General features: G+C 62.7%; 1 protein-coding gene across 1 annotated transcript in view; it reads left to right on the plus strand.

The window, feature by feature from the left end:
- The window catches only part of LOC105699471 (eukaryotic translation initiation factor 5B), a 23,066-nt gene extending 15,684 nt beyond the window's left edge, over window positions 1-7,382 (plus strand). Inside the window, exons 17-18 of the mRNA XM_012424484.2 lie at window positions 2,619-2,780; window positions 6,262-7,382. Coding sequence (XP_012279907.1) covers window positions 2,619-2,780; window positions 6,262-6,369 — 270 coding nt within the window. The 3' untranslated portion in view covers window positions 6,370-7,382. The remainder of the gene's footprint in view (window positions 1-2,618; window positions 2,781-6,261) is intronic.
- Window positions 7,383-17,325: the final 9,943 nt, after the last annotated feature.

Consider the following 17,325-nt stretch of genomic DNA (forward strand, 5'->3'; position numbering starts at 1 on the left):
CCCCCCGGGGGGGGAGGGAGGAGAGAGGAGAAAATCGGGACTCAGAGACGGAGAAAGAGGGAGAGATGCGATCTCTTCTCGTCCTCGGAGATCCCGAGCGTCGCGGGCACGCGATCCACGGCCCCGATTCGCGCCGGTAGCGCGATAACGCTCTAGCCCCCCCTTCAACCGTTTATCGCGTTATCACGGTTTATCGATTTCAGGGGAGGGGGGGCTTATCGCGCGCATCCGTCTCTCCGCGGCCCACGCGTGGCCGTGGGTCGTCGTTTCGTTATCCGGACGAGTATCGCTCCCCTCCCGGATGAGCGAGTGTTGACCTTCCGATTTCGGGCGGGGGCCTCTCGATCGCGCCACTTCCGGTACCTCGTTTCTATCCGAGGTTCTAGTCCGATGTGGGTATCTTTATTTTATTTTTATTTATTTTTTGGGGGGATTTTCCGGGGAGGACTCGTCGCGAGGAGGTCGCGGGGAACTGGTACCGGTCCCGGGTGGAGGTATCGGGGGTCCATCGGGGGCCCGAAAGAGCGAACGCGAGAGAGATAACGGCTCAGAGCCGGAAATGGGCCTGTTCTTCCCCGCATTCCTCGGAGGGTCGAGATCCTTTTGGGGGCCCCATATATTTCCTCCGGGGAAAGGTAAACGGCCCGTCGAACGTCGATCCCATCTCCGAGGGGTCGGGAAAAGTGTCACGTCCGGAGGAGACAAAGGAGAGAGAGAGAGCGATGATCGAGGGGTCCGATCGGGATCGGTAGAAGGGAGGGACGGTTTCCTATAGCTTGGTGGTCGCTCTCGCCGTTTACGCCGTTTAAGCCGTTTACGTCGCTTCCCGGTTATTTTGGGCCTCGCTGTCGATCGGTGAAACACGAGAGCCGGGACTTCCGGCGGTCTCTTTTCGCGGGGTTAGGATCCCTCGACGTCGACATCCGGGACGGATTTGGCGGAGATTTATTCCCTGGGATCGGGACGCTTCCGGTAAAGCGTTTCCTCCGTCGAGGGTGGAAATTCCGGAAAGGGAAGAGAGGGACCCAGGGGATCGTCCCCGCAGGAGGTCTCTCAAAGTGGACGTCCGGAGGAGCGACTCCGGAAACGGGGAGAGACGCTCGGCCGCTTCCGGTGGGGTCGGAAGCGCCTACTTCCGGTCGGGCTCGGGTGTCGCGGAGGATCCGGCACGGACGGGCGAGAGAGGCCTTCCTCGCGCGGCCGCCGCGTATAAACTATAAAGGATTCTAAATCGGTTCGGTCCACGAAAATAGACTTCCGGTTCCCGTCTCGCTCGGCGTCTGCCCGCGAGCTATGCCAAAGTCGGGCCGCGCGGCGTGGCGTCGCGTGGCCCGTGGTTTCCTAAACACGGCTTCCTCCTTTCCTCTTCCCCCGGGTCTTCGGGAAGGAAATCGGAGATTTCGTATTCACCGGTTCCCGAGGGAATGGCCGCCAAGGATGGACAAGGTCCGCCACGAGAGGCGAATAGAACGAGGGCGGGCTTTTTTGGACGTAACGTCGGCGACGAGATCGGGCCTCCCGAGGATGCTGGAGCGGAGGGAAACCCGCGCGCTCCAAAGTTAGCTCGCCTCGACGCGATCCTCCAGCCGCGGGTCGACCGGACGAGAGCGGAGGGCATCTGGAGGAGGAAAATCGGGGTGGCTCGGGTTGGTAGAAACCGGCGGAAGTCGAGGGCCGCGGGATAAGGGGATACCGGGGGGAGAGAGAGATCGTGCACCTTGCTTAGGGGCGTCGGCCTCCTCTCCTCGGCCCACGTCCCAACGGAGGGAATTTCCTCGGGGGTGATAAATTCAGCCGGACACGCGTCGGCCCACGGGGCCCGTAAAAAGGCCCGCGAGAGGGAGAAAAGGGAAAAGGCGCGAGAGAGGGAGAGAGATAGAGCGATCCAAGATGGCGGCTCCAGGGACCACGTGACACCTGGACCGGGAAATAATGCCGGGCCTTATTCGTGGGCCCCCGGAGGTCCCCGGCAACGGGGTTAGGTCTCGAACTCGGTCCAGCCCGGGCCGAGTTCCACGAAGAGCCCTCGCGAGCGTGGGTTTGGGAATACACGGCCGACATCCGGTCGGCCATTGTCCGGCTCGGTCCGCGGGACGATCGGCGCCTAGTTGGTAGGCATTACGGGCCGGCGTCTGCCCACGGGGAGAGCCGGTTCGTCGCTTACATTTTAAATTAAACCCCGAAGCGGCGACGCCGGGGCGGGAGGACCGCGCGGGCCCTTCCGTCCTTCCGCCGCCATCTTGGATCGCGCGCACCTCCGGATGCCCCCCGAGTCTCGTCGAAATCCAGGGAATTCGATCGCTCGATAATCCCACGCGGACGGGGGGGGGGAGCTTTTTCCGCGCGGGTTTAAAAATCGCGAACGGACCGCCCGAGAAAAAGGAGTCATGAATTAAAGATCCCGTTCGGTACCTTCCTCGGAGCTCTCCTTCTCCTCTCTCTCTCCTCTCTCTCTCGCGCGCGATCGTCCTCGTCCTCGACCTCGTCCGAGGCTCTTCCTCCTGGAGCGTAAATAATTCCCGGGCCTCGCCGGCGCGCCGCGGGGTGAATTTTAAAGCGGACGCTAATGGCCGCCGCGACCGCTCTTCGAAATGAGACACAGCCCCCTTTGCTTGCAGTTCGTCGACCTGGGCGTAGTGACGAGCATCGAGAACAACCACAAGCCCGTCGAGACGGCGAGGAAGGGTCAAGAGGTCTGCGTGAAGATCGAGCCGGTGCCCGGCGAGGCGCCCAAGATGTTCGGCCGGCACTTCGACGAGAAGGACTTCATCGTCAGCAAGGTAGGCGCCTCCGTAATCCCCTTTCCGACCTTTTGTCCGGGGTATTTATTTCCTCGGTGCCAAACGATTCGTAAGGCCTCGCCCGGGTACGGTCCCGCGGCCTCGAAATACGACCTCGAGTGGAACGGCTTTGGACCGATAGAGGAGGGCCGCCGATCGCGCTCCGGATATCTGCCTATCTATATACCTCGGGACACCGGGTACATGGGTGTATATGTATATTGCGCATAGGTATCCCCTGTACCCGGTGTGTCCGTTTCAGCTTGAAATACGACTCGAATGGGGAACGGCTTCCGACCGATCGGACGGTCCGATGACCGCCTCCTCGTCGGATCGGGATCCGCTTCTCATTTCCTTTTTCTTTTTTTTTTTTCTCTCCCCCGTTTTTCATCTTTCCCAGATACCCGGGAGAGGCGAGGGAAGCTGCAGGAGAGAATCGCGGAACGACGCGACTCATTGAGCGCCTAGTGACGTCTATGCACGAGTATTTACGATTATCCGGCTCCGAGGAGGGAGGGACGAGGCGACGCGGGGAGAAATAAAAAACGACCCGGCAGGGCCGAGGGGAGGGGAGGCCTTACGTAACGGCAGAATGTCATTCAATGGCGAGACCATTCATGGATTTTCTGTATATCGACCGAGGCGTACGTCGCATTGCGAGCCGACTCGGTCCTTCTCCCTCTCTCTTTATTCTCTTTCTTTCTCCATCTCTCTATCTCTCTCTCTCTCCCTCCTCGCTTACGGAGAGACGCTGATTTCGGCGCGCCGATAAGAGCTCGCCATCCTCGGCCGGATATATATATATTCATTTTTATATGTGTATATGATATTTTTTTTTTTAACGGCTATATATATCGCCGTTAAAGATCCGTCCGAGGAAATCGCGGGGAGGTCGTTAAGTCGAGCGGCCCCAGGAGTTACGAGGGACTTTTCCGTTCTCGTTTCCATTCACCTTGTCGGGGCCGCTCTTCCGAGAAGCCGCGAACGTGCGCGCGCACCTGGCCAAATACGCAGTTCGCGGGCGATTCGCTCCCACTCGCGCGACTCGGGGCCCGCCGCCGTGACGCCGATAAAGAGCGGAAGAGAGGAGGCCCCTCTCCGGGTGTATCGCTCGACGGCGCAGCCATTCACGTACCTACGCGGTAACTCGTTCTCTCTCTTACTTTCTCTCTCTCTCTCTCTTTCGCCCGAGCCTTACACGCCGGGACTGGATTTAAATCCTGCATAGGTGGAGGCGCGGATCTTCCGCGGACGCTCCCTCGTCGAATTCGAGGGCCTCTTCTCTTTCTTCTTCTCGCTCTCTCTTTCTCGCCCTTTTTACTCGCCTCGGGCTCGGATCGATTCAAGTGGCCGACACGTGTGGCCCGTCGAGCAACCGGAGAGATACTCGCGGTTTTTTCGCCCCCTCGACCCGGAAGTCAGTTCGAGGTCTCAGGACATTTTCGAGGCCCTCTGGAGAGAGAGATTCGGAAAATTGGCGATATTCCGGAAATTTGGATAAATTCAATGAATTTTAGGACAGAGACCACGGGCGCCGGAATCGATGGCGGAGGTGGGGTCTCCCCTCCTCGGGAGAGCCAGACGTCGCGGCGACGTCGCGACGTAAAGTCGACGTCGAGGGGTTCGGGAAAGCTGAATGGAACCGAGTCACGTGGGTGCTCCCATTCGAGTCGGGTCGTTGGCCGGCCTCCCCCTCGGATTTTCGATTCCCTCCCCTTGTTCCCTGCGAGCGACGTGGGGAGGGTCAGGATAAAGCCCTTCGGGAATCTTTTCCCTTTCCTCGGGAATTTAATATCCCCCAGCGGGGGAGTTTTCCTGGGCTCGCGAATTGCCTCGGGGAGCGCCCCTTCGGTCTTTTCTTCTTTTTAAGGAATCCTCGATGCGAGACACCCACGTGTCCTCGAGGAGGAGAGAAACACGTGGGTGGCTCGTTCCTCAAAAAGATATCGGCCGAGAGTAGGCCCGTTTAATTCGAGTGCCCTCCTGAAAGATGTCCCGGGGACGAGCCTCCCACGCGTTTCCGGTCCGGTGATATTCCCACGTTGGATCTCCTTTCCCGTGGGGTCATCTCTCAAATGATTCGGAGCCGGGGTGCGCTCTAACGAGCGGTTAAAACGCGAGACGGGGCCAACCGACGGAAAAGGGGTCTCCGGGGGAAAAAACCTTCCCGAGAAAATCTCCACTTCCGGGCGGGGGTCTCTTGAGGAAGGGGGCAATTTCGAGAGAAATTCCCCGAAAGCCGCGCGGCGACGGGAATCGGGGATGGAGAGAGAGGGGAACGCGATAGACGGAGAGAGCCGTTCCGGGAAGACCGGAAGTGGGCGAGCAGGTGGCCACCGGATGTACGCGTTCCTCCTCCAAGGGCGGTCGCGCATACTAACGGATCGATTTCCTCTACGTGACAAAGGAAACGCCCGCCAGGGAATTTCTCGCGAGGCCGACCGACGCCGCTTCCGTCCTAACCTCTCCGTCGGCTCGGCTCTCCGGGGAACGGCGTCGATTCGAACGGGGGGAAATCAAAGTAATCGGGAGGATCCGATCGAAGCGATCGATCGATCCTCTTCAGAGGTATCGTTGGGCGATCGCGCGCGTGCTCGGGAGCATTCGGGAGTACTCGGGCGCGCTCGGGTATCCTCGACTCTCCCGAGCTCGGCCGGCGTGGGAGCGCGGCCGCGCGAGAGAGACGAGGCTATTCCGCGCGCGGTCGGCGAGAGAGAGAGAGGGCGAGCCGAGGGGCAGGGAAAACGGCGTCCTCGATAGCCACGTAAAACTACCATTGTGGCCGATCCATGAATGAAACGAGACTTCCGGCCGGGGCGGAAACAGTTGTGGAGCGCCGCGACGCGCCGCCGTCTCTCTCGTCCCCCTCTGACCCGAGCGTGCCGCTTCGTTGACCGGGTGCCACGTGCACCGACACGCGTGGCCGGCTCATCCGTGATTCGCCCTTCCTAGGGGGTCCTCGAGGGGCACGAGGAAAAGGAAAAATGCCCGGAGGATTGGAGGTCGTTGGATTTATTTATTTTTTTTTTCCTTTCTTTCTTTCCTCTCCGACCTCCATCGAGGACTCGGGGAGGAGGGGGGAACGGTGTTTCGGAAAATCGGGGAAATCGAGCAGCTGGCCTCGCGGCTCAGCTGCCACCGGAAGCCCCTCCAGGCGAACCCTTTCGAGGATTCCGGGAGGAAAGGAGAGAACTGCCACTTCGGGCGGATCGTCCACGCTTCGTGGAAGCCCGCTTCCGGCGTCGGGCCCGGAGAGAATCGGCTGCGCGAACGTCACGCCTCGGGGAGGATTCCTCCGGGCCCCGAATCGTCGATAAACCGATTCGTAACGGAATTCCGCTCCGATGAGCCCCCTCGGAGTCCTCGCCTCCTCGGGACGCCCAAACCTGCAGCGGACCTTTCGAGGACCTCTCGGGCGTTCCTCGATTTTTATTAAATTTTTATTTTCATCCCGTAACTCAATTTGGCATTTTTGTTGCAGATAAGCCGACAGAGTATAGACGCCTGCAAGGAGTACTTCAGGGACGACCTGCTCAAGCCCGACTGGCAGCTCATGGTGGAGCTGAAGAAGCTCTTCCAGATCCTCTAGGTGCCTCGACTCCTCGGCAGCCGGTGTTGAGCGTTCGCAGGAGCATCACGGGACGGTCCGGTCGGCAGGTGTCATGGCGCCGACCGGGAGGAGGCCGGAAGGAGACCGGAAGTCGGCGCGTCCGGAGGAGAGGAAGCGGAGGGACGGAATATATCGGTCCTTCGGACGAAGACGGCGTCCCAGGGGCCGTAGGGGCGAAAGGGAAGAGAGAAGATCGTCCCTTTCCCTCCTTTGCATATATTTTTCCAAGGCGCGAGCGTTTCCGCCTCGCGGTCCCCCCTCGTTCCGCCTCGGTTTCCGGCGCGCATCGCCGTCGGTGTTTTCGCGGAATGCTCCCTGCCCGAAGTATCGGGAATTCCGCCAGAGGTGCCTTCTTCTTCGCGCGCGTCGCGAGTCGTTAGATAAAGGGGAGGGAGAGCACCCTCGACTGGTGCAATATTAATTAGATACTCCCGGGGGGAAGGACGAGAGGCGGCGGCGCGTCAGCCATTTTCTTCCCTACGAGTCGCGCAAGGGGCTGTCGCGGTCGCTGTCAAATTTTCGAGGAAGAACCTGCGTTCCTTTTCGCCATCGCTATGGTATGACGGGAGGGGGTCGAAGGAGCCGCGGTTATTATATATAGGTAGGAATTGTAAAATAATCGAGATTAAATTTGTGCCCGCGCGCCCGAATCGCATGTGTCGCGACTCGTCGACCGGTCGTTCCGTTTGTTCCGTTTGTGTTCCGTTACGACGCATGACTCTTAACGAAGGAGACTCTTAAGGTGGGAAGAGGGGCAGGGGGCAGGGGGAAATGGAAGAGAGAGGAAACGGGCCTGTACCGAAACGGAAGAACCGTGTAGGATTAGGAGTGCACGTAAGCGCGTAAATACGGGAGCCCCCACGTGTTTTGTATCTGGCTTCTCTAGAGACGGGCCGAACGACTTAGGAATAAAGATGTACAAGGTTTCGAGGGAGGAGGAGGAGGGGAGTGGCGAGGTTAAGTGGAGAAATAAAGGTATACACCATTGCGAAGAGTCTGCCGCACCGTTATCGCGACCCACCCCGATGCACGCGTTGTTCCTTTTTCTTTCTCTTACTTTTTTTTTTCCTTTTTTTTTTTTTTTGCGCGGATCATCTAGTTTGTTCATTTGTTTCACGGCTTGTTGCGTTCGCGTAAGACGGGATTTTGAACACCGAGGCGGCTCGACGCGCTTCGCAGTGGCGTCCTTGCCGGGAACGGACGGAGAGCGTCTCCCGTCGCGGCGCACCGCGGGCCGGGGCTCTCAATGAATGCACGTCATTTGGATGGAGTCATTCATACATCCGCAGGTTGCCCTCGTGCATACGAGATGAGAAGAGGTGCGCGCTTACGCACGCGAGCGAGCCCGAGACGCGCAATTCCTCCCGCGGGTCCGAAGCCGTCCCCGTCGTGGGGTTCTCCTCGTCGCATTTTTACCTTCGGCTCGGAAGTGCCGTTCTAGGGGAGGTACTCTTCCTCGATTTCCTGAATTTAATTACACCTACGATCGGGCTCGCTTAATGGTCCTTTTTCCCCGTTTACCTCCCGGCGGTCGTGTCCTCTACCTCCACCCGCGTCGTCGACCCGTGTTTTCCCTCGACGTTCGATCGAGCACGCATGCCGGGAATTTTACCCGGTTTCCAGAAAGCGAGCGAGAGGCACTCGGTCGCCTCCCGGAGTCAACGAATCACTTGACCTCGCAATTACTTGCGAGTGAGCGCGAAACCCGGAGAGGGATCTTGGAAAACTCGCGAGACCGAGGCGCCGAGCTCCCGTTCGCCGGATCCAAGATGGCCGCCGGGAGGGACGCTATCGGCCCCGTTATCGCGTCATTTTGCAGGTAGGCTTTACGGAAAGAGACTCGAAGCGAGTCCCTCGGGTCGCGGGGAAAACCCGCGTCTGCGTTCGCTCGATGTATCGGGAGAGGGAGAGAGAAAGAGAGTCGAAGCGTTTTGCGGCAGATGCGTCGCCTCTCGACGAGGCTGTTAAGATATCGCGTATCTAGCGGCAGAAGGACGCTCCGGCCGTGTCCAGGCATAGCTCGTACGGCCTTCTGGCATTTGACACGCGATACGCGTAATTGCGAGAGCACGCTCCAACGAAGAAACGGAAATGCAACGAGGCGAGTGCCTGGCCTCGGCGGTTCTCCCGATCCCGCGGAGAGATCGGTCGCGGTCGCACCTTTGTGATTTTATTCCAATTTCTTTCCTTTTTTTTTTTTTTTCCTTGCCGAAGAAAAGGTACTATGACATTTTCTCTCTCTCTCTCTTTCCCCAAGTTCACCTCCGCCTCTGGGTGCAGGATCCTCCTGGGGATTTTCGTAAAGTAGCCGGAGACCGGCGGAGCGTCGCCGGAGGAGATACCGGCGAGCGCGCGCGAAGGAGAGGCCGAGAGGCGGAAGTGCGTGCGGCCCTCGACGGGAAGCGCATCCGCACCGGATTTCCTCCCCTGGGAACCGCTCCCCGACCCCTTCTCGGGTATCCGCCGAGCCTCCCCCGCTCCCGGGCGACGCATAAGCGAGAGAACCGAAGGACATCCGGTCGACCGATCCGCGAGATTCGCCGCACTTATTGTTCCGAATTCCGGGAAGGGAGCATCACGAGGAACGGGAACTCCGCCGTCCCGAGTCGCGTCCTCGGGATCGCGTTGCCAGGGGGTTAAGGCCCTCGGATACCTCGGTCGAGGAGTACCCGCGAAGAATTAAAAATCACATTCGTCCTCGGATAAGGAAAACGTCCTCCCGTTTTTTTTCTCGCCGCTCTTTAATCATCCGAAATCGTCCCCGGGACCGAGAAAAGCGACACCTCTCGAAGACCCGGGCCCGGGGGTTCCCACCCTCTGGAGTAACGGGGAGAGATGAGCGAAATGGCGACGGGGTAGTTGCCTAGGTTCGACGGTGAACGGAATCGCGGAAAATGCCCGGCGTCGCGTTCGGGACGGCCTTAATGGGATCCTCGGGGGTGTCGGAGCGGAGACATCGACGGTCTCGGAGCCGCACAGGCGAGGTCGCCGGTCCTTTCTCCGCCCTCGGTGCTCGTCTCGGGGTTGGTCGCGCCTAACCTACATTCGGTCCGCCTCGACGTTCTCTTCTCCCTCTTATCGCGCTCGATTTCCACGGGAGGATCGTTTCCCGTTCGATCGCGGGCAGGTTCTTCCCTCCCGGGGGGAGAGGGCCGGGATTTTTCTCCCACTCCGGCGGGACGATCCTGTTATCGGGTGGGAGCCCGTCGGGCCATTCAAGAAATCGATGCGAATCGAATCGGCCGTCTCCGTCGCTCCGGCGGGGCCGCGGTTTCTAGAAAGAGCGGTTCTAGCTCGAGCTCTCGTAACGACCGTGGCACGGAGGGAGCGAGAGGGAGGGGAACTGGTCGGCCAGGGGGAAGGGGGTCGGCGGAAGGCCCTTTCCTCGGAGCGATCGACGCTCGCTCGAGCGCGAGAGAGGGGGCGGGCGACGCAGACGGCGACAGGCGGAAGAGGCCGGGTGGGAGGGAGAGAGAGAGGGGCGGCCGGATCTCGGACACCGTCCGCCCGACGCGAACCCGGAGGCCGGGGAGGGGAAGGGGGGAACGGGGAGAGAGAGGGGCCGAGTCGACGGTCGGTGGCGCGACAAGGACAGGCGTTTATTTCCGATGAGGACGAAAGAGGATGTAGTCGGCGGACTTTTACGAAGCGACCCGAGGCTGCGTCCGCCCCCTCCGCGCCGGGCCCCTCGCTCGAGCGGAGCCCCTCCAGGGCCGGCGAAGCGAGTCCCGGACTCCGGAGGGCTCTCGAGAATTCTCGAGAATTCTCGAGATTTCTTCGCCGAGCGGGCCCTGCCGCTCGTCCTCGGAGGATCGTCTCTCTCTCGGGGGGTCGCGGCAGTCGAGGCTGGTCGAGGTGGACGGCTCCGGGCGACTCGGGGGGACGGCGGGGCCGGCGGGGCCGGGGGCCCGGGTCGGGAGGCGCGGCCCTGGGCGCACAATACGAGCATGAATGAAGTATCGCGTCTGGCTCTCGGGAGGGGCGGGGGCCGGGTGCGCCTGCGCGGTGCACCCCACCCACGGAGCGGCGACTGGCTCGGCTCGCGCGGCCGCTCGCGGCGAGCTCCGTCAACCTCCTCGGCGCAGCTCGGGCTCAGAGCCGCTCGGAACCGTGCCGGGTACCGAGTCACGCGCGCCTGCGAGCCCTCGGTCGATCGCGCGAGTCCCCGTCGAGTCGGGCTTCGGGAGCGGCGACTCGGCAGTCGCCGGCAGTCGGGTGCGCGCTCGCGTCCAGGGAGCGAGAGAGAGAGAGAGAGAGAGAGCGAGCGAGCGAGCGAGTGAGAGAGCGAGGGAGAGAGAGAGATCGCCGTTACCGGCCGAGGCCGAGGAGGGCCGAGGAGCCACGAGGAAGGCCGGTGACGACCGGGAGTGAACGCGACCGGACGCGACCGGACGCGACCGGACGCGACCGGACGCGACCGGACGCGACCGAGCGCGACCCGGCGCGACCTCGGCGGAGAGCGAGCGTCTCGGCTCGGCCAAGATGGCGGCCTCAGCCAGCTGAAGCTCCGGGCGAGCGGGAGCGCGGAATGCGAGATCGTCGGCGCGCCGCGGCGCAGGCGCCGCGCCCGCGATAGCGCGCCGAGGAGGGCGAGGAGGAGGAGGAGGAGAGGAGGGGACGCTCCGGCGCGCGGTGAATGAAGGAGCCCGCTTACCGGCGGCCGGCCTACGCGACCGAGCGGCCCGCCCGGCCCCGGGGAGGAGGCGGCCGGGAGCGGCCGCGAGGTGTCGATCGCCGCCGCTGGCCGTCGCTGGCGTCGCCGCGCCGCCAGCGGGAAGAGGGCATGCCGCCCTCCGACGCCGTCTCCTGACGCGCCGACCTCGGGACCCAGCCAGCTCGACCAGGTGAACGCGACCGTGGAAGTGTGGATACCGCGGACCGCCTCCCGCCCCCGGCGCTGCCCCCGCGGCGCCCCCCTTGGCCCCCCGCCGCGACGGGAGGGAGGACGTCGACGCCGCCGGGCCCCCCCCGCACCAGGAGCCTGCCGCCCTCGCCGCCCTCGCCGCCCTCGCCGCCCCCGCTGACGCCCCCGCCCTACCCCGCCCCGCCCAGGCCGCCCAGTCGAAACGGTGAGTCTTTGCGCCGCGCCCGGCCATATGGAGCCGCGGTCCCTCTTTTCGGCCACTTCCGGTTACGCAACTGCCGTTACGAGGCCGGTTACGTGACGGCCCCCGGCCCCCGACCGGCCCCCGACCATACCCTGCCTCCCCCGTTCCGTTGGATCCTTCCGCCCGGGCCACGTGACCGTCCCATTGATGGATTTCCTCTAGACCGTCCCGTCGACGCGACGTCGAGGGGGAGGGGGCGACGTGAATGAACGACGCCGAGAGGTGGAGAAAGCTCGCGAGAAAGTCGGGCCCCCCCCCCCTCTGGTTTCGAGGTCGCGGCCCCCTCCTCCCCGCCCCCGGGACTCGCGTCCGCGCGGCTCGGCCGCGCCCGCATGAATGAAGCGCCGACTTCCGCCGCCTCCCGGGAAAACCCTAGAAGCCGGTTTGCATAAGAGGCGCCCCCTCCCCTCCCTCCCCCTCGCGATCCCCGCGGACTCGACTCCACTCGGACTAAATCGGGTTTCATTTTCCATGGCTTTTCTCGATATTTCAATCGGCGGGGGAGAGGGGGCGCCGTTTCTTTCCTCCGGGTCTTCGGCTCCTTCGCGGGCCGTTGACCCCCTCGGGTCGCCGAAAGGTCCGGAGGGGGCGGAGAGGGAGGGGGCCGTATCTCGCGCGGAACATGTGCGCGGAGAAGCGGAATCCGTCGTTTTTCCCGCTCCCTCCCTCCCTCCCTCCCCCCCCCCTCTCTCCCCGTCCCACCGTCATCTTCCGTGCGACCTCGTTCGAGGGAATGCGGCGCGTCTCGGGGAACGCGGAGGGATCGTCAATGGATTCCTCGATCGCGGCGCGCGTCCCCACGTGCGCGCCCTCGGGCGCGCTCGGCCGTCCTCGGGCGCGCTCGGCGGCTCGCGCCCGGTGGGTCGCCGAAAATAGTTTTTTCCCTCGCGCTCTCGGTCCCGCCGGCAGTGCGGACGCGCGGACGCGCGGGCGCTCGCGTGGGCGGTGGGTGGGTGGACGACGCTCTCGGGCTCGGAGAGGCCGAGGCCATATGGCGTCCACATTCCATCCGCGGCGGGCGCGGCGGAGGGCAGGAAGGAAGGAGGGAAAGAAAGAAGGACCCCGGCCGGGGAGGGGGTGGATCGGTTACCTGGTTTCCGCCTCCTAAATCGCGGTAAATCTGCCGGTCCCATCTGTCGTGACGCGGGTTTACCTGGGGAAAGGGGGGGAAGGGAGGACAGGCGTGCCCCTCGGGACCTATGTTTTCTCCCTTATCGCAGGGCGATACCAGTGGAGGGGAGGGGGGACCGCGGGAGGCGATTTTACGGGGGGATCGGTCCTCGGGACCGGACGATTCGGACCCGGCGGGACAATCGGGACGGTCGGAAAGGTGGGACAATGCCCCGGATCGTGGGGCACTTTGTTCGGAATACTCGGAAGGGCTCTCTCCGTAAATCTCGGCCCGGACTCCCCTCGAAGGCCCGGGCCCTCTCGGACCCTCCCCTGGGAGCGCACCCCGGTGCCCATTAGTCTCGCGCAACGATCCTCCATTTTAGCGGAAAATGGCGAGGTGTGTCCCCTTTTGGCGACTCGGGAGCTTCTCGAAGATCTTCAATGGCTACTCGATGCCTAGTGGACGTGGGACGCGGAGAGGGAGAGAGAGAGAGAGAATCGAGGGACGCGCAACACCGGATATCCTCCAGACGTCGCCCACGCGACGCGCGGATGAACGTCTCGTTTTATGTATCTCGATCGCGGGGCGAGAGAGAGAGAGCCCAGCCAATTTTCCCCGAGTAGATCCTTGGACCGCGCGACGAGACCTGATATTTCTCGCGAGGAATTGATTTACCCTGTTTCTATTTTTTTTTCTTTTTTCTTTTTTTTTTCTAACGCGACGTCGGCCTAGAAGACTTCGACCGATGGATCGCGATTCGCGAGCTCATCGTAGAAAAAAAATAAACGCTCTCTTTTTCTTCCTGCTACCTCGTGGTTCCTTTAACGTTATAGGAACAGGGTCGGGTTTGCCGACTACGCGTTCTTCTCGTCCATGGCGTAAGCGCGGCAGTCGAGGTTAGGCCGTCGAAGCGATCGGTCGATCCGGCCGAGGTGGTCCTCGGGGGGGAGGAGGAAAAATCCAATTGATATCTTTACAATCGAAGGAACGAATTGACTGAGCTCGAACGAGTCGTCAAAATCCCGTAGGAACGTCGCGTCCACTTTCGTGATCGCCCCGCGTGGGTCCCCGTCGTGCCCGCTGGAAAGGAATTCCGTTCGGACGAGCGGGGACTTTCCTCTCGAGTTAGGGCCCGGTCGCGTCGGGCAGGGAGGAGCGGGTCCGGGCCTTAATGCCGTCCTACGGCGCTCCCTCCGGCCTTCCGTCGTCTTTTTCTGGCCCGCCGCCTCCCGCTCTCTCTCTCTCTCTCCCTCCCCCTTTCTCTGCCGCTCTCCGCCTCTCCCGAGACGCGCCTGTCGAGGCTGCGTTCCCTCTCGAAATTCAGTCAATTTTGGGAGAAAAGAAAATTCAGAGAAATAAAAAAAAAAGTTTATAAACAATTCCGAAAAGTATTCCGAGGAGTTCGAAATGAGTTCCGAAGGATCTCGAAAAATTCCAGGGTCCTCCGTCCGGGGTATCTTCCCTGGCTACGACCGGAAGCGCGGAGGCGGCGCGTTTTCCGGAAGCCGGACGCCGGGTGGGGGTTCTCTCGGCCGCGGGGCAATATTTTCGCGACGGCTCGTACATCCGGCTCTTCTTGGCAGGGCTCGTTCGCGGACGTCTGCCCGTCCGGTATCGCGCTCCCTCCGCTCTGCCCCCCCACCGTCCGGTCGACCGGAGATCCTGCGGCGAGTCGCGAGCCGGCCGACCGGAAAGTGGGCTCGGTTCGAATTCGCTTCGACGATCCGGACCGCGATTCCGCGGGATCGATCGCCGAACGTGGGGCGAATCGTCGGAGAGTACCCCATTTTTTTTTTTGGTTTTCGGGCGGCCCCTCCCCCCTCACCGCGCTATCTCCGATCGTCCTCCTTTCCCCCCTCTCTCTCCCTCCCCCTCGTCGCGTCTTTTACTGCCTCGTTTATCTCCGCGCGTGCTTCGTTTTATTATTTTTAACCCGGCGAAGCGGCCGACCGCGTTCGCGGGATTTTTCTTTCGCATTGTCCCGCGGGTATATGTATATATGTACGTATGTGTAGATACGCGTATGGGGGGTATATACGCGCGAGGGTCTTTTCGCTGGAAACTCTCGGCCGGACCCCCGCCATGAAAAGACATGGAAATAAAGTCCCCCCTCGTGGGCGCTCCTCGCCTCGTCTCTCTCGCGCCCGCGGCGCGGGCCATCGCGCCGTCTCTCTCGCCTCGGCTCGCCTCGGCTCGCCTCGGCTGGGTTATACGGGCGCGCTCGGCCCCGGGATGCGCCGCGCGAGAAAGAGAAGGGATGAATGAACGTGCGTACGCGCGAGCGAGACGACCGAGGCCCCGATACGAGTCCGAGGGAGACCGACGGGCTTATGAATGAACGGTGCGCGACGAAGATAGACTTAATGAGTGGGATAAATATAGAAGGCTGCGTTAAGCCAGAACGAGACGACCTCACCGCCGGCGCGGAGAGAGACCGCGAGGATCCTCCCTCCCTCCCGCCGCTCCGATTTCGCGAGATTTCGTAATTCTCGCTTTTCCCCCCCGTTTCCTCCTCGACCTTCCCTCGGGAGCGGGTCGGGCCCGCGGGAGGGGGGCCGGAAGGGTCCCCAGCACGCGACCGGGGGGCCGGGCCCTACCTGCGCGCGCAGCCGCCGGCCTTCCCGAGGGCCTTGCCGACTGGGCCCGGCCTGAAAACATCGCGTCTCCGCTCCTACCTGCCGTCGCGACGCTCCTACCGACGTCCTCGACCGCTCGCTCTCTCTCTCTCTCTCTCTCTCTCTCTCTCTCTCTCTCTCGAGGAATCATTCTACTATCGTTCAACTACCGAGAGAATTTTCCTTTTTATATCTTTATTCGAGGGAACGACGCGGCTCCGACATATGTTCTCACCACCCGGTGCGGACATCGGGTCGCGTCTTCCCCTGGGGATCGTTCCCATTCCTCCGCGTCCGCGGAATCGAGGATCGTCCGATCGCGCGGGTGGGTGAGGGCCGACACATGGCGACCCCCTTTGTACGGCCGTCGACGCGTCGGATCCCGGGGGAGAGGAGCCGGGAGGGGAGAGGGGACGCTCGTCTCTCCGGTCGTCCGGCGTGCAGGATGCGCTCGCAGCTGCGCGCGCGGGGCCGAGAAAAAGCCGGAGTGCCCTCTCTCTCTCTCTCTCTTTCTTTCTCGCGGGCATCCGGAGTATCGGGTATCGCGCCTCCTCCTCTTCCCCCGCGTGACCCCCGCCAAGAGAGAGAAGGAGAGATTACGCGCGCGGTCAACATTTCGGAGAAGCGCGATACGTCGACGCGCGGCCTCTTCCGTCCCCCGTTCCGCGTCGCCGCCCGTTTGAAAATCCCGCTCGACCGCGCGCGCGGCCGCCGTAACGCGGGCTCTCTCTCTCTCTCTCTCTCTCTCTTCATTCGACTCGAGAGGCCTCAATGATAGCGGCGAGCCCATTCATAAAAAGCCGGCCGCCTCGGCGCGCCGCCGCAGGATGGCGCCACGCGCCCGCGCGGAGGGATCCCCTCTCCCCTGCGCGCGCCGCCCCCGCCGTCGACCTTCTCCGTCCGCGATTCAGTTTTCACTCGCCGCCTGCCGGTGCCGCGTCGCGGTCCTCGCGTTCCGTCCGTTCCTTTCCGCCGGTTTCGCGGCCCTCCGTATTTACGTTTACTCCCCGCCCCAGAACCGGCCGACGGTGGCGCCCAGAGCGGAGATGCCTCGCCGCGGCGGAACGCCGAAGCTCCACGGCGCGAGCCAGAGGAGGACCCTTGGGTACGACTCTCCTCTTTCTAACCTCGTTCCGTCCCGGTCAAGCCGGAACCGATGTACGCGTGGAAGGCGTTTCAAAGGAGTCCAGGGTGTACTTTGACCAGCGCCCACGGGGGATGGCCGAGATTTTTCTATATATTTTTTATTTGGGAGCGGGGAACGCGACATTTCTGTAGGGCCTTTTCGGAGTCACCGTGATACCCCTCGGGGTCGCAAAATTTTTTTAACGCGGACTAGGGGCGGGAAATACTCGGGGTGGGCCCGAGGTCGTCGAGAGACCCCAGGCGGGGGTATTCGGATTTTCTCCCGAACGCGTCCGGGGAAGACGCTCGCGGAAGCTTTCCGGGAGCGCGATATCGGGCGCAGGGCCGTGCCCGCGTCTTGGTTCACGAAATTTCGGTCTTATCGTAAAAGTAGCGACCCGCGGCAATCACGGCGGCGATAGAGTTAAGCTTCTTTATTTTCGTTTCCTTCTCTCGTCTCTCTCCCCCAGTTTGGAGAGGGCGGGGAGGGGCGAGTCGCTTCCGGTCGCTCCGGAGGAACGAGTAATCGAGGTTCGTCCTCTTTCTGTTCGCAGGTGGGGATGAAGGGCGTTTCGCGAGGTCGGGAAGCGGTCGCGGAACGTCTTCCCTCGCCCATGGAACCGCGGTGCCGAGAGGGCCGGTTCCTCGTGCGTGCTGGGCAGAGGTCGGTGCGAGTACCCCGGCGGCCCTGTCGGCGCCCCCCTCGCCCGGACGATGGGCTAGCCGCGACCGCGGCGTCGGCGGCGTCGGCGGCATCGGCCCTAGCAGCGGCGGCGGCAGCGGAAGCGGAAGTAGCGGCATCAGCGCGAGCGGACCAACGACCGGCCGAGACGCCGCCACCCCCGGCAGCCCCGCCTCCCCCAAGGGCGAGCGGACCCCCGCGGCCCTCGCGGGCCCCCCGGTGGCCCAGGGCGCGGCCGGCGCGGCCGGCGCGGCCGAGGCCGCGACCCGCCCGGATCTGAGGCCCGGCCCG

This window comes from Orussus abietinus, unplaced genomic scaffold (assembly GCF_000612105.2).
Source record: "Orussus abietinus isolate OABI.00-Male unplaced genomic scaffold, Oabi_2.0 scaffold8, whole genome shotgun sequence".
Lineage (NCBI taxonomy): Eukaryota > Metazoa > Arthropoda > Insecta > Hymenoptera > Orussidae > Orussus > Orussus abietinus.